Below are 15,780 nucleotides of genomic sequence, written 5' to 3'. Positions count from 1 at the left end.
GACTTCACTGAGGAGCTATTGTTTTGGGGTCATGTTAACACTTCTCTGTTTGTATCTCTTAGATGAATATTGCACACTAACAGGCTGTGAATGAACACTGTTTCCCACTGCAGAAATGAGCAAACCTTTCTGATTAGTCTGACGGGGCTGAGGTCTGAAGAATATTTCTGGATTGGTCTCTCTGACACAGAAGAAAGAGGGAGTTTCAGGTGGACCAATGGAGAAACTGCTCATTTCACACACTGGAACACAGCCATGCCAGGTAAGCTCTGCATGGGCTCATCCCCTGCGACCGGAGTGCAGCTGCAGCTCACACAGGTTTGTGCTTTCATTCCCCTGGTTAGAAATTAGAGTGGGCACTATGTTTTGTGCCTGCAGCTGTAGGTGGCCAACACCATCAGACCTGTGCCTGACACCAGCACTGTCACAGCTGAGCTACAGGTGATGGTGTAAGTCAACCTCCTGCCAAGCTGTGCAGAGACAGATTTTGGCAGGTTAGACTGAAGGCAGTGTGTAGGAGTTAACAAGGTCCATGGTATAATTATTTTTGCCATTTTTAACACCAGTTAACAACAACTCATCAGCTTTAGAAAAATTATTCTGGACATATTTTTGACTCAAAATGTGCAGATGTGAGAAATGAGCAGTGAACAAGAAGCAGTTTGGCATTTCAGTAATACAGTAATACCTGTGAGCTTTTGCCTTCACGCAGCTAGTTATGCCTTAAAAGAAACCTTCTGTACTTGACATCACCCTTCTTGAAATTGAGTTATAGGATACTAAGAACTGCAAAGTACTTGTCAGGTCATCTATTACATATGCAAATTTAATCAAGGGCCATTTTCCCTCTGATTTCCCCGAGTTGGCAAGATAAGGAAGATCTATTTTCTGAAGCTGCAAATCTCTGGTCTTGGTAAAGCTGTGTCTGTGGACTCACTGGCCCCTGTCTGGCCTCTGACAGTTGATATTAAAAATAGTTTTATATCCAGGATATTTTTAGTATTCATAAGCTGCATCTTTCTCTTCATAATTTTCAATGAATAAAAACAAAGGTCTCATTCCTTAGACAGCAGTTAAGGCTTTGGTTCTACTCATTTCTTTTCCACATCACAAAGGGAAAGAGCAAGGCTGTGTTGTCATGAGAACTGGAATTGCAGCTGGATTATGGGATGTTGTTAGCTGTGAGAAGACATCAAATTACCTTTGCAAGCAGCAGGCAGCAGGAGTGCCACCTCCTGCTCCTCCAGGACAGGTCCCTGTGGCCACGTGTGCCGAAGGCTGGGACAGAGCCTCCCGGGCAGACTCATGCCTCAAAGTAAGTGTGTGTGCACCTTTGCTGGGAGCCTCAGCATGGCCATGGGGACAGTGCCCTGGTCACCAGGATGCTGGGGCATTATTTGGGAACGATCGCTTTGGTATTCAAGGCAAGAAAACATGGGGGAAAAAATCCATCGAATGTAACAAAAGTCAACAAAGGAAAATGATGAACACAGAGTGCTAGAAATGTGCTTTCTTTTATCTAAATACCAGGTGAGAACCTCACCTAATTTATTTGCTTCCAGGAGTTTGGAACTTCAAAAAACATAGTATTACATCTCAAGAGCTGGCAGTGTCATTTACATTAAAAAAATGTTTCTGAGAGAAATTGTGCCCCTCTGACAACCTTTTCCCATGCAGCATGTGATACCTGTAGCAATATTTTGGATCTGGGTTTAGTTAGTAGCCCTTTACAGCAAGTAAAACTTTTGAGCATTTTCTTGATTTAGCTAAAATGCCTTTAAAAGCTCTCCTTTTGCAAAGGAGAAAATGAAAGAGAAGCAATACAGACCAAGTTAATAAACATACAGCATTGCTCTTCCGTGTCTTTACATAAGTTTGCTCTCACTTTCTTTCCTGAGACTCTGTGCCTGTTGGGAGACCACAGCTGACTTTATTCCTGTATTTGCAAGGGTCTGAGCTTCTATGTCACATGCAATTATGATTAAATTTGTTCTGCCATTTACCAAATTGTTAATTATAATTTCTATAAAATGTCAAGCACTTAGTCCTGTTAAACATTTCCTTAGTCCAAGAATGTATGTTCCTCATGGCAGAAAGTGTATTTTATATTCGTATGCTTGCACCTCAACAAAAACCTCTTCCTTAGCTGGGGTCCACACTTGGCCAAACAACTTTCTGTATCCATTTTATCTTTTCTAATCCAACTCACTGACTTACCCTTCCCCTTCCTTTTCTCAAAAATCTTCTGCTTTCTACTGCAAAATGCCATGGTTGAGTTTTTCCCTCTTTTTTTGAACCTTTCAGTGGACAAAGTTTCAAGTAAATTACAGATTTCTCTTCTGTACATTCTGATACTTTTTGTTCTCTTCAGATGCCTATACTACTTTTGCCTTATTTTAAAATAGATGATGCTAAGAAAAAAATATTTACACTTCCCATTTTTAATGTTTAATATTAGAGGCTTGGACAGGTGTCATGTCTCACTCAAGAATAAACGTGTGCTAAAATGATGCTGATTTTAGTTACACATATTCTATAAATTTCACAAATTTACTAATTTATTTTTACTTTGTGTTGTCAACAGTTTTATGTGAGAGAGGGAAACCAAAAGAAGTCTTGGTTTGATGCTGAAGAATTCTGTAGAGAAATAGGTGGAAATCTGGTTACTATCAATACAAGAGAAGATCAAATTTTATTATGGCAATTAGCTTCGTGAGTATTTGCATAAGGATTCTTTTTCATATTCCTGCTATGTTAAATAAAAATTACTTAAAACATATCTGGAGCTGAACAAATGAGTGAATAAAAACAACCACATTTAAATTACATTGATACAAGATTTTAGCACCCTGCAACATTACTTTTGAGAAAAAAATCTTGGGTGTTTCAAAGTGGCTTAATATTTTGGTAGTTTTCATCAAAGGTTTCAGCAAGGCTGTCTTCCAAATTTTATCAAAGATAAGTCTCTTGTCCTAAAGGGAGAAAATAAAATATTCAACTCTAACTGGCATTTTGTAACTGTCTGCAATTCTTCTTTAACCAACTCATACAAAAAAAATCCCTTGAGTTACTGTGTAATGTAAACCAATATTCAAGGACTTAATGTGATTTTTTTTTTCCAACTATAAACTGAAGAATCCTGAAATCAAAGAGTAATTCATTTTAATTAACCTTTGGTAGCATTGTAGATGCTATGTCTTGCTTGTGACATATAAACTCTGACATTATTTTCCCCTCAAATTAGATCAATATTCTGGTTGTATTCCATAATATCAAGACAGGTCAATGACACATAGTACACAGGTTTTTAACCAAAACTCTTCCACATAGTGGAGAATTGAGTTTTACTTTCTGAAAATATTTTAAACCTTGCTATTGAGAATTTTTTGTGATCTTACCCTTCTTAATTTTAAATATATTTCAGTATTGTGATCACCTGAGTGTGGTTTTATTTGTCTGTTAAGTCTCTTTGCTCTAGAGTATAAAATATTTGTGGAAGGAAATCTTTGTGTTATGCAGTGACTGAAATAGTAATTTTATTTGGTCCATAGGCATGACAAGATAAAGAGCATGAAATATTAACTAAACTACTTAGGAAGAGCTAAGAAGCAAATGAAAACACTTGAAAATCAATCCTCACTATTTTTATTAGTTAAATAAACATCTATGCTTTACTTTTGCTAAAGCCTCTGTTATTGAGCTCATACTACAACCAAGATGTGTGCTACATCCACAGGGATGGAAACCTGAGCTGGCTCTGGGCCACATCACTTTAACTCCTTTTTAAGTATGAGAAGATTTAGCCCAACACAGAGCACTATCTACAACCTGACAGAGTGCAGGGAGTTAGCTTGGCTTTGGGCCACAGCTCCCAGTTCAGGATATTTCTGTGCTTTTCAGGGTTTATATCCCAGCTCTCTTTCCATGCTTTTATATCTATATTGTATGAATTATTTTAGGGACAAAGGACTGAACACTCAGGCTTTCTGGATTGGTTTGTTTCTCTTAAATCCTGATGAAGGATTTGCCTGGATTGATGGCTCCCCTGTGAGTATTTATTTGCTGGATATTACCTGACTTTCTGTCTTTTAGAAAATCTATACTTTAGAATATATACTGAATAGATGCAGTGCACTGTCTTAACACAGCATTGCTTGTGTTTCATCCCTGGTACCATGTTATATCACACCTTCAACAGTCTGTGCCCTTAGACCTTCCCAACCTCCCAAAATGGGCACTGCTGTGTGGCAGCACAGGGAAGTCCAGCTGCCAACACTCACAAAACAAGATAAATGTGACTCTGTCCATCAGTTTCTCTTTTATCAAACACATGGTTTTCTATACCATGTAGTCTCTGCACCTTCTTCAGGGGGTGGTGGGGAAAATAACCTGACCAGCATGACCTTCACAGCCCTCTCAGGTCTGTTTGAACTCCTACTGATCCCATAAAAATGGTACTTGAGATGATGAGATACTGCAATTGTGTCACAATGGCAAACTCAATTACTTCTATTCAGCTCGAATCACACGGTAATTGATATGTATTTCCAACACAGGTAATTTATGAGAACTGGGAGGAAAATGAACCTAACAACTATGGAGAACTTGAACATTGTGTTATGCTCAATAGATCACCCCAAATGCGCTGGAACGACTTGCGCTGTGAACATTTACTTAATTGGATTTGTGAAACAAAAAAAGGTATTATTACTTCCCCATTTAATTGGAGCAATAAACACAAGCTTAAAAAGCAAATTTTATGGATTTAAACAAATTGAAAGGAAGAAAGACAGTGGGAATTGTTCATTTTAAAACCAGCAGTAAAGGCAACACATAAAACATGCAGAATGAATTGAAATATTTCTCTTGTCCTTGGGTGCAGGAAGTTAGAGTGACCCTGTTACTTCATCTCTAGTTTTATCTCTTTCTGGCATGGGTTCAATAAGTTTGTGGAGGAAAGGTACTTATCCCCTCTCCTTTTATTATTCCCTCTATTTCTATCTGCTTCAAGCTTACCCAGGATAGCTGTAGATGCAGGATGCTAGAGTTCTCTCTATGGAAGTGAAAAAAGCTTTGCTTCCCACTGGGAAACAACTAATGGGAACCAAGAGAGGGATCAGTGCTATAAGAACTAGCAACTCTGAAAACTCAATCTGATCAAAAGCTGAGGCTGGTGTAACCTTGATGGACTCCTGCATCCACCAGCTTTGCCTGGAAAGCAGAGCCCCGGTACCAAAACCCCGCCAGGCTCACAAAATGGACCTGACAGATGTTGGGGTGCCCCCCAGCAGGAGATGGAAACAGGGTCTGCATGGGCTGAAGAGATCAAGTGACAGCTGACAATGAAAGAACTTGTTTTGCTTGCTCAGTCCTACTTCTACATCCCTGCTTCCTGGTTGTAAATTGAGTATTTGTATGCATCTCCATGGAGAAGGAGATTTTTAAAACCTTCTTGAAACAAAAAGAAAGTTGGATGCATACAGGGAACTACTAGGAGGCACAATAGGAAGGGGAAGGGATAAGCAATTACATAGAAACACTGAGTGTTTCTAATATTTGATGACTCTGCCAACAAAACCCTTGAAGGGTAAATAAGGCACCATGGTAACATTGAAAAATTGCTTAACCAAAAAGGAAGAATCACTGTTCCCCTTTGGTAAATTAGTCACACAAGTGCACCATCCAAGCCCTGATTTCTGCATAGCAGCTCAAAGCAGCACATCCTGTGCAGCCCCTTCTGGCACACTGAGCATGCTGCTTTGTATAGATGTGTCTCTCTGCTCTTGGTGAGATTACTCAGAAGGAGCTCAGAAACCACGACACAAAGACTCTGATCAGTTTATCTTGATCCTAGATGACATTTCAAAAGCAAGAACAAAATCAAGAAATTCATCTTGTAATTGTGAATCTAGACTATGTGATGAGCAACATGAGAGAAGATGTGCTCAGATATGAATTCCCTCATGTGCACTTAAGACACCTATTTACAAAAGATATTCCAGATTTCTGAGAACAATGAATGTTACAGTTATGTTAGGATTAAACAATAAAATCAAAATGAGCCGAAGTACATAAATTAATAATGAGACGTTGAGGTAATTTTAGTTCTATAGTTTACTAAATACTTAAGAAGAATGTGTTTAAATGATCCCAAAATAATTTTACTTGATTTTTCTTTTTTTGTTGTTGTTGTTTATTTCTCATTAAACTATTTCTGTCATTTCTACAATACTGTGTTTCTGTCCATCAAACAAGAGTAGAAATGTGAAAATTAGTAGTCCAGAAGTACAAAACAACAGGCATTCATATGAAAGCACAGTTCCCTTTGAGAGGCTATAGCTGGCTCTGGGAATACAGCAAATTTGCTTCCTCCTGATTCAGCTTGTAATCACAAACTTGAGTTTGATATCTATTGGCTCTTCAGGACTCTTAAAAACAGACTGTCCTGGTAAAAGCCAAGTCATCAGGAAAGGAAGAATTCATTGGCACACTGGAAGTTACATCTGACATTAGCAATAAACCAGCATTAAATTTTCAGTACTTGTGGATAGTCTATTACCATCTAGGTAAACTTTAGAATTTACTATATTGGATTATGTTGTTTGGCTCTAGTCCCAAGAATATAAAAAAACCCCAAACATTGAGTGTCAAGTGAAAATGCTAAAACACATATTCAAAGTAATTTTTGTTTAATCTACCACAACTTTACTGTGAAACATGGATTTATTTTTTTTTTGACCCAGTGCTTTTGGATATACATTACTGTAAAGTACATATTTTTCACTAGCTAAATATTTCTAAATTATACACTTTAATATGGCAGAATGTGCTCTAAATTCTTGAAAATGCATTGTCTGATTCAGTTTGCTTAGCGGGTTTGATTTTTTTACCCTCTATTTTACAAAGCATGTGAAACTCTTTAAAGCAAACGTCTCTGATATTTTCTTTTAATTTGGGATGTTGCTTATGAAAATCTTCTCTTTTACAGGTACATTGATAAAGCCTGAAGCAAACTACAAGCTTGGTAGGTTTTTTTTCCTCTTTCACAAAGATTACTGTATAGTTTTCAGACTCTGTACAGACCAGATAGGAAAAGCATTATATATGATTCTTCATCTTTCAGACTATCAGCTCACCAATGATGGATGGATTATATATGAAAATAAGCAGTACTATTTCAGCAAAGAACATGTCCATATGGAGGAAGCACGGAGAATTTGTCAGAAGAACTTTGCTGATCTTGTTGTCATTGAGAAAGAAAGCAAAAGACGATTTCTGTGGCACTATGTAAGCAGAAAGCCTATTAATTCTGTATAGTTGAATTTTGAAGCACAGCAGGTGATAAAATACAGGGAACATACTAAATATTTAGCAAGGCTGGAGTCCTGAGCTATTGTCCTACATTACTTATTTATAGAGCAATAGATTTGTTCAGGACTTGTAAAATTACTATTGTTTCTAATAGGTAGAGGAAAATGCAGATATTAAAGAGGTTTGCAAATATTAAAGGTGCAGCAAAGGATAGTTCAGGCCCAGGTTTCTTATATTTTCTAATATATGTAGCGTTCAGCACAGTGAAAATTGCTTTCTTGTCCAGTGGGCCTCACTCCAGGATGTTCCACATATCTCTGTTGCCTGCTCGAAACCTGAGTCTGAACTTATCATATTCTTAAGTGAAGCTTAAATTAAAAAAAAAAAAAAAAGAAAAATAAATCACAGGCATGATTAATTTGCTTTCAGATTTTTGCTTGACAATGAGGAGCAATTTAGTGCTTAACTATTAATTACTTCTATTTTAGATTTACACAAAACGCAGAGGAAAATCATATTTCATTGGCTTAGTTGTCAGCTTTGATCACAGATTCAGGTGAGTAAAGAAAAACTGGTAATGGACAACAAATTATGGTAATTTCATCTCAGTGAGCATTTCTGTGTGCTTTCATCTTGCAAGTTAAAAACTGTTGTACAACTTGACTTCTGGACAGTTTTAACGAGAAGTCTCAGATCCAAAGAGTTGCATTCCTCTATATTTAAGCAGAGAAATGCATTTTCCTTACAAACTTGGGAAAGCAAACCCAATAAAAATTCATGGCTAAGATTCAGCTCACTTAATGCCTTACACTGTGAAAACTGCAACCCTCCATAAGTAGTGAGGAGAAGCAGCTAATTTTAAGATGTTATTTACCTGATCTGCCCTTGGCATCAACCTAAGGGTGAAACTTACCCTGACCAGATCTCCAGTGGCTACAGAGAAAGCCTGGGAAGTTTTGATATAATATATATGTAAGGGTAAAATCAAATTTATCCCAAGCAGTTCAAGTTAACATGAGCTGGAAGCAAGAAGCATAAGTAGCATCTACTCCAAAACTTTCTGAAATTTCTGGCAGGAAACTTGTTTTACCAATCCATTTGTTGAAGACTTTCAGGAGGACACCTTTCTGGGATGTGAAGGATGTCCATCCATGCCTTGAACGTGGCAGTACTAAACAGATGAGAGGCTGCAGTAGTGCTGTGGCTGTGTCCTCTCCAGGATATGTGGAGCTTTTGCCCTCTGGTCTGCTAATACTTTGCTTAGCCCTCTTCCCAAACAGATCTTGTGAGTAACTGACTGCTGAGATGTCTGCTGGCAGCCACTGTCCCCTTGTTTCTTCCAGATGGCTGGATGACAGCCCCGTGAATTATGTTGCCTGGGCTCCAAATGAACCCAATTTTGCAAATAATGATGAAAACTGTGTGATAATGTCAGAAGATTTTGGTGAGTAAAATAGCAACAAGAAATATTTGGGTAAAATTTACCATCAAAATCCAAAATGTTTGTTACACACCTAAATTTGAGGCTGCCCCACAGAGAGGTAGTTCAACAACACTGACATCTTTTCGTAACACGCTCAAGTTTGAAACTGTGTCATCACTTAGAAAAGAAACATTGCAGAGGAAGGAGGAGCGCATTAGGGTAAATGTGTTTGACTTGTGCTTTATAATGCCATGTGAACCTGACTGCTCTAGTGGTTATACAAGAGTTTCTCTGTATTCTGCAATCTTTACAAGAATTATCTGTATTCCATTTTTTTACAGGCTTATGGAACGACATAAGTTGTGCTGTGAAAAATGCCTTTATCTGTGAAAGGCACAATTCAACTTACTCAGGATTTGCTCCTACTGTACTTCCACCTCTGGGAGGATGTCCTGAAACTTGGCTTTTGTTTAACAATAAGGTACAATAATAAATCTCAGACATATTTAGGAGATTTGCTCTAGGTGAAGAAAGCACCTATCACTTTTATCTCATTAAATAAATTCTCTCTCTTTAAACACCAATTTACTAAGAAGTATGCTAGTTAGCAGTGCACTGCATTTTCAGGTTGGCAAATTTGTAACTCAATATGAAAAAAAAAGGTGACTTGAATGTTTGAAATGATAATTTCAAATAAAAAGACTGTGTGCCTTTCGCCATAGTTACTTTTCCTGTTTCTAGATACTTCTGCTTATTTCAGGCATATTTACTGCATAGAAATCCTGATCCATTATCCTTATCTGTAAATGTAACCCTATTTTTCTGAGTAACAAAGATGAAAAAAATGAAAGGCCACACTTTTCATAAGTAATTGGCCATCACAGCAACTCATCCTAAGCTGAGTAACACAAACAGCAATAAACGTCAAATCAAATATAAAAGACAAGCAAGCATTGGTTTCTGCTAAGTTAAGCAATAAAACCTGGACACATGAACTTCTAAAAACTCGCAAAAAACAAACATCAGAGGAAACCCAAAAGTCAATTCCACAATGCAATCAATAGGAAAAGTTTTTATGCATTCAAAGGGCATAAAGAGGGAGGAGCTGTGTCTTCTGTCCCTCAGAAGAAACTCAAAAAACATTTTACACTGGTACTCAGGGAAAACACCCATTCAGAAGGGCACTTCTTCCTGACACTGCTCCACTCCTGTGAGTTCTCACATGAGCTGAGGTTTTGGCACTCCATCTGTGGTATATGATTGAAAAAACTTGACCTGAGAAATTACTACCTGCTCCAAATTAGGTTCACAATCAGGAAATAGTTCCAGTCCCTCAAAAATTCTACTTTTCAGTAATGTAATTCCTCAAAAGCTTTTGGTGGTTGTCTGCTTTTCCCCAGCAGTGACCCCACACGATTGTCAGTGCTGTGCACATGTCACTGGGATTGGCTGGGTCTCCTTCCTGCTGGCTGACAGTATTTGTGTTCCAGCAGATCCCCATCTGCAGCTCTTTGCATGCAGGGACTAGCACAGAATTAATCCAAATCAATCTTAATATTTGACACCCGAAAGTCTGTCTAATCCTTTATTCTCTCCACAGTGTTATAAAATATTTGGATCCAGAGAAGAAGAGCACCTAACTTGGCACTCAGCAAGAAGTGCTTGTAGAGAATTAGGAGGAAATTTGGCCTCTATACACAATAACCAAGTGCAAGGTATGACACCTGGGCCTTACAGCACTGTGTATGAAGCCACATATTTCACCATCTAATGATGAGCCTGAACCTACCTCCAGACCTAAATAACCTATGAAGAAAGACCTGGAGGTGTTTGATCCAGAGGGAAGACTGGAGTGAGATATTATTACACTTCCCAAGTTTTGGCAAATGTCATCTGTGGAAGGAATAGAATAATCTGTTCCCCATGGTCTTGGAAGGGGGATAAATTGTAATAGTTTATAGACATTAAACATATCCATCAGAAATTACGTATCTGCAGTTGATGCTACCTTGGAAAAGCCAATCTTTTTGAAGTAACTTCTGACCCTGATTTCTATAACATTTCCAAGAAGTCTAAATAATTTTTTATCAAAAAATGTTTTCTTTTTCCCCCCTCTTTTTTTTTCCATGAAATCAAACTGCTTCAGCTTGATTACCCATTGTAAATTTTTTCTTTTACCATTCACTCATAGCATAATAATACTGAGGTTGGTATTGCCAATATATTTAGAAGATCATTGGTTGTTGTTTTATTTGTAATTTGATTTACATGGAATCTGAAAAAAGGAAACTCCTCAGGTACTTTTGTTTTATTTTTTAATCTATTTTCTATCAGCTTTCCTTACCTTCCACCTAAAGGATGTTGCCAATGAAACATGGATTGGGCTGAATGACATTAACAGGGAGGATACATATCTTTGGACAGATGGAAGTGTTTTTGACTATTCAAATTGGGCCCCAGGATTCCCATTCAGAGATAAATTCAACGTGGTTGACTGGAAGTATATTACAATAGAGGTAAACAGAAATAAATCAGAAATGTATAACATAAATGACATACTCAGTGTTTGAGTAACCAGCCTGACTTCTGTCTCAGCAAAGATCTGAACTTTAATAGCTTAAAGAAGTGAACTGAAATTTCAAAGATAAAATTTTAAAATCATTAATCAGAAATTAATAGGCCCGTTTAGAATCTAAGCTTACTTTCCTTTGTCAAAGTTAGAAATGCATAAAAAGAATCTTTACTGCTAGAACTAATTACACTTTTTATAATTATTATATTTTAGTGAAAATATTCAGTGTTACTAGTTGTGATTTTTATTCTGGTTTATTGCTTTTCCTTGTATAATGAAAACCCAAATGAAACACCAACAAATTCAGTACAGATTACCATTAACTCCATAGTAAAAATAACTTAAATACGTTTCAAGGAATTTTAATAAATTGACAAAAGACCTTGCAGCAATTTGCCAATGAAAGTACATTTTCTTAAGATATATAATAGAATACATTTAATTTCCAACAAGCAATACATGAAAAGAGCCAGAAAATTAGAAAAGAAAGCTATCAATTTTTTATCCTTATGCCAGTTTCTATTATTTTGCTGGAAATCTTGCATTTTATCAGCAACAATTCTACTTTTCTTTTTTTTTTTCCCTAGACTGATTGTATTAAAATGACAAAAAGGTCTGTAGATGATTCAGGTTTATGGGAAAACACTGATTGCCAGCATAAAAAAAGCTATATTTGCCAGATGGACAGCGGTAAGTTTTTTTTTTCACTTCTTTTTTGATTGCAAAACATTTACTGAACAACCCAACCATTACAACTCAGAGAAACTGACTTTGCCTACCCTGCAGACATCTACACTTAAATCAAGTGCCTGGCATGTAGACACATTGAAGACAGGATTCATGTTCTTAATCATAAGAAAAATGCCCAAACCAGGTTCCTAGAAGGTCTCTGCCTTCAAAATGCCTGTTTTCTCTATTAACAGAAATGTGTAGCAATCTGTGCTTTACCCAGCTATCACAGATATAGGTGGCTGAATGCAGTTATTTTGCAAATACAATACAAAAAGTCAAATCCCTCAGCGACCTCCAGCTGGGAGTCAACCGAGGCCAATTAAACTGATTGGTTTGCTCATCAGTCTCTAGCAAGGCCTTCATAGCACAAGAACAGCAGTACTCAGAGGGGCAAAAGTTCCAGTTTTCTTCATGGAGCCTTAGGGTGGGAGACACATCCGGAGCACAGCTACACTGCAGAGTCTGCAGGAACAAAAACAGGGAACTGCTGAGCAGCAAGTCAAAATAGAGGAAGAAGCCACAGCTGGGTCAGATGATTCACAGCTCTGTCCCATGCAAGTGCAGAAAGCTGCATGACGATGACACTAGCAAAAACAATTGCCAGGGCACCCTCAACAATGACTGAACACAAAGTTTGTGTCTTTTCTTCTGCTCCCATCACTACCTCTAGGCCCTTGCCTTCTACTTCTGCATTCATAATTATAGGTACAAATACATTTTCCTTTTTCACTTCATCCTGTGAGAGAAAGATGTAGCAGCATGGTCACAAAATTTGCATGGTCATAAAATTTGCTTCGAAAGACATTATTTTGAGACTGAAGTGGTGTGAAGATCTTGTCCTGTGCTGATGCCTGGGAAAACCTTCATCTGCACTGTGGTCACAGGACATAGAGAGCTTTGGGGGGAGGATCATGGTGGAACCAGTATTGACATAATTTCATCTGGACAGTCTATGCCTATAGATACTCACAGCACAAGCTCTGCCTCTCTCTAGTTCTTGAATGTGTTTTTACACTGTAGTGTAAAATAATTCCAAATTGCCATTAAAATAAATTTCTTTGGTTTTACGTAAGAAATGCTGTTACTTGATACTGGTGCTGCCATGTTATATTCATCTGTTACTCAAAAGTAATACTGCTATCCAGCAGCTAGTAAATTTTCTGTTTTCTCCTCTTCCTTTCAAATTTGTACCTCTTTCCTACAGACCCTGAACTGTTTCACCCCAGAAGTGCTCCAGATTTTGATTTTGTCCATTATGGCAACAGCAGCTATTTGATCATTCCTTCTAAAATGAATTGGGAAGAAGCAAGGAAAGCATGCAAGGAGAAATCTTCAGAGCTTGCCAGCATTTTTGATTATAACAGTAATATATTCTTGCTGCTGCAGGCAGTGCAGTATGGAGAGCCCTTATGGATTGGGCTCAACAGCAATGTGGTAAGATCAAAAAATGAAGAGTTGATAAAGTTAAATGCTGCTACTATTAGCAGGAGATTTGTGGCATGAACATTTAGAAACCTAGGACAGGTGGACAGTCTCACATCTTTTGACTTTACAGATCTTAAATCATTAAACTCTGTTTTAGGCAATGGAGAAGGATGAGAATCTTTGGCGGTGCTGGTCTCTCTTTACTAGCTCTGTATGAATCTTGGAAACTTAGGCAAAAACACCTAGTAAACTTTCAGATGGCCATTTTTAGGAGAGGTGACCCCTACCCAAAGAGTGCAAGATGGTCAGTTGGGCTAGTGCCTCATGATCATTGGCAGCTGTAGCTTTTCCAGCACGTTTTGGTTCAGAAGGGTTCATAGGCCAAGCCACACAGCTTTGAACACACACTCTTTGTTGTGCCTGCAGGGTCCCAAAGGTTAAAATCTGTAAAAGCTATACTGTAGCAGAAATAGTGAATACTGAGATCCAGGTCCACCACTTTGTAAGGGAACACTCAAGTGACAATCAGTCTTGTTAGCTCTGTGACTGAGTGACAAATTGAGCTTCAGCTTCTCCACTGAATATGCAGTTGCTAAATGTACTTAATTATCATGTTTCTATTTCACTGTTCTTTGAGCTGACTAAACCACTTTGATAATAAAAATGAGCTTTTTCATCAGTAATAATCATCTTAACTATTCATTGTTTTTACTAATTGTGATTCCACACTTATATATAACATAGCAAAACATGTCTGAAATTCAGTATCCCTAGGGATAGTTAAAATGAATATCGTTCAAAAATAGCACTTCCAGTTATATGATACAGCAACACTCTGATAAAACCCCTCAGAAGGCTGAAAAATTGTCTGATAAAATGAACTTGTTGCTGAACAATACATATTTCCACTATTCTAACTGTGTTGTACTCACACCCACCAGAAAAAATGCTCACATAAGTGATGGGTAGTCACCGACCTTAAAATAAATCCTTCCACTTGCACAAGCACACAGGGCATCTCTACCCAAACGAAAATAATAGTGTTTAAGTCCACTTGGCACCAAAGTTGGTTGTTTTTTAGTCATAACAATATGATTTAGAAAGCAGCTAAAATTCCCTTTTGATCAAGCTTGAATCCCCAGACATTCCCCTGATACTTATAAATAAGCCATCATTGATCTTGCAGAGCCAAGCTTTGTGGTTCCTCCTGTTCCCCAGGCAGTGAGTGACCTTGCCCTGATGATGCCAAGCTCAGTATGACCTGGTGAACTTGGCATCTCTCTTGACAAAGCTAGACACTGCAGTGAGATCACATCTAATTCCCCTCTTCTTAATGGCAGCAATATATTGCCTGTGTCTTTTCACTTTTCCTTGTAATTCTTCTGATTCTTCCCAGAAAAGAAAAAAAGGGGAGGAGGAAAGTCTAAACAAAGACTCGAGAATTCCTGCTCAACATATTTCTCTTTTGCTTCTCACAAAGTAATAATTTTCTCTGGTTCCTCATAGTGATGGCGGCAGTTTACTCCTGAATGTTTCTCCTCAAAACTGCTGGAGCTTAGAGTCCTTGTCTGATAGCCAACTCTGAGACCCATTTCCACCTGAGCTTTCCACTGGTTTCATGTTCTTTTGGTCTTCCTGCTTTTCCTGGAGATCTGACTCTTCTGGGGTGGTGATTCCACCTCACAACACTGTTTGACAAGGGACTGAGTCCCCAAGGAGCATTATTTACCCTTAAAACACTTCCATGGGATGTTCCAGAATGGGAGCCATGCTGCTGTGTCCAGCTTTTATGTTGCTGAGTCCTGATTCAGCCAGTATTTTAACAGTACTAGCACAGATACACAAACTGAGCTGCCTGTATTGCTTTGAAAATGTGCTTCTGTATGACTGCATTTAGGTGAAATAGCAGATGAGAGTTTACAAAAGCAATGTCTAATGTCTATTTCAATTTCAGAATTATGGATATTATAGATGGACCACTAAAATGAAAGTAAGTTTTTCTAAGTGGGACTATGAAGAACCAAACCAGAAAATAGCCTGTGTCTATCTAGCACTCTCTGGGAGGTGGAAAACAGCACACTGTAATGAGAAACATCTTTCTGTCTGCAAAAAATCTGAAGGTAAGCAATGGCAATGACTTTTGGGTTTATGGCAGACACCTTGCTTGATCTGCTTTGCCTGAATTACAAATTTTTAAGTATATATTGAAGAATAATAAGGCTGACTATGTAACATCATGGTTATATATGCTTACAGGAAAATGAGGGGTTACTACATAAATTATCAATGAGCCTCAGATTACTCTACGCTTTGTCAG

At 37.9% G+C, this 15,780-nt stretch overlaps 1 protein-coding gene across 1 annotated transcript in view; it reads left to right on the top strand.

Moving 5' to 3' along the window:
* The window catches only part of LOC135293952 (macrophage mannose receptor 1-like), a 32,388-nt gene that overhangs the window by 10,693 nt on the left and 5,915 nt on the right, over positions 1-15,780 (top strand). The window contains exons 10-24 of the mRNA XM_064408658.1: positions 114-262; positions 1,116-1,315; positions 2,585-2,712; positions 3,960-4,047; positions 4,557-4,701; positions 6,989-7,024; positions 7,124-7,287; positions 7,800-7,867; positions 8,655-8,755; positions 9,076-9,215; positions 10,335-10,449; positions 11,069-11,250; positions 11,894-11,996; positions 13,243-13,472; positions 15,418-15,583. Of these exons, the coding sequence (XP_064264728.1) occupies positions 114-262; positions 1,116-1,315; positions 2,585-2,712; positions 3,960-4,047; positions 4,557-4,701; positions 6,989-7,024; positions 7,124-7,287; positions 7,800-7,867; positions 8,655-8,755; positions 9,076-9,215; positions 10,335-10,449; positions 11,069-11,250; positions 11,894-11,996; positions 13,243-13,472; positions 15,418-15,583 (2,015 nt within the window). The remainder of the gene's footprint in view (positions 1-113; positions 263-1,115; positions 1,316-2,584; positions 2,713-3,959; positions 4,048-4,556; positions 4,702-6,988; positions 7,025-7,123; positions 7,288-7,799; positions 7,868-8,654; positions 8,756-9,075; positions 9,216-10,334; positions 10,450-11,068; positions 11,251-11,893; positions 11,997-13,242; positions 13,473-15,417; positions 15,584-15,780) is intronic.

This window comes from Passer domesticus, chromosome 1, assembly GCF_036417665.1.
Source record: "Passer domesticus isolate bPasDom1 chromosome 1, bPasDom1.hap1, whole genome shotgun sequence".
Classification (NCBI taxonomy): Eukaryota; Metazoa; Chordata; class Aves; order Passeriformes; family Passeridae; genus Passer; species Passer domesticus.
This window is presented reverse-complemented; position numbering and strand designations above follow the sequence as displayed.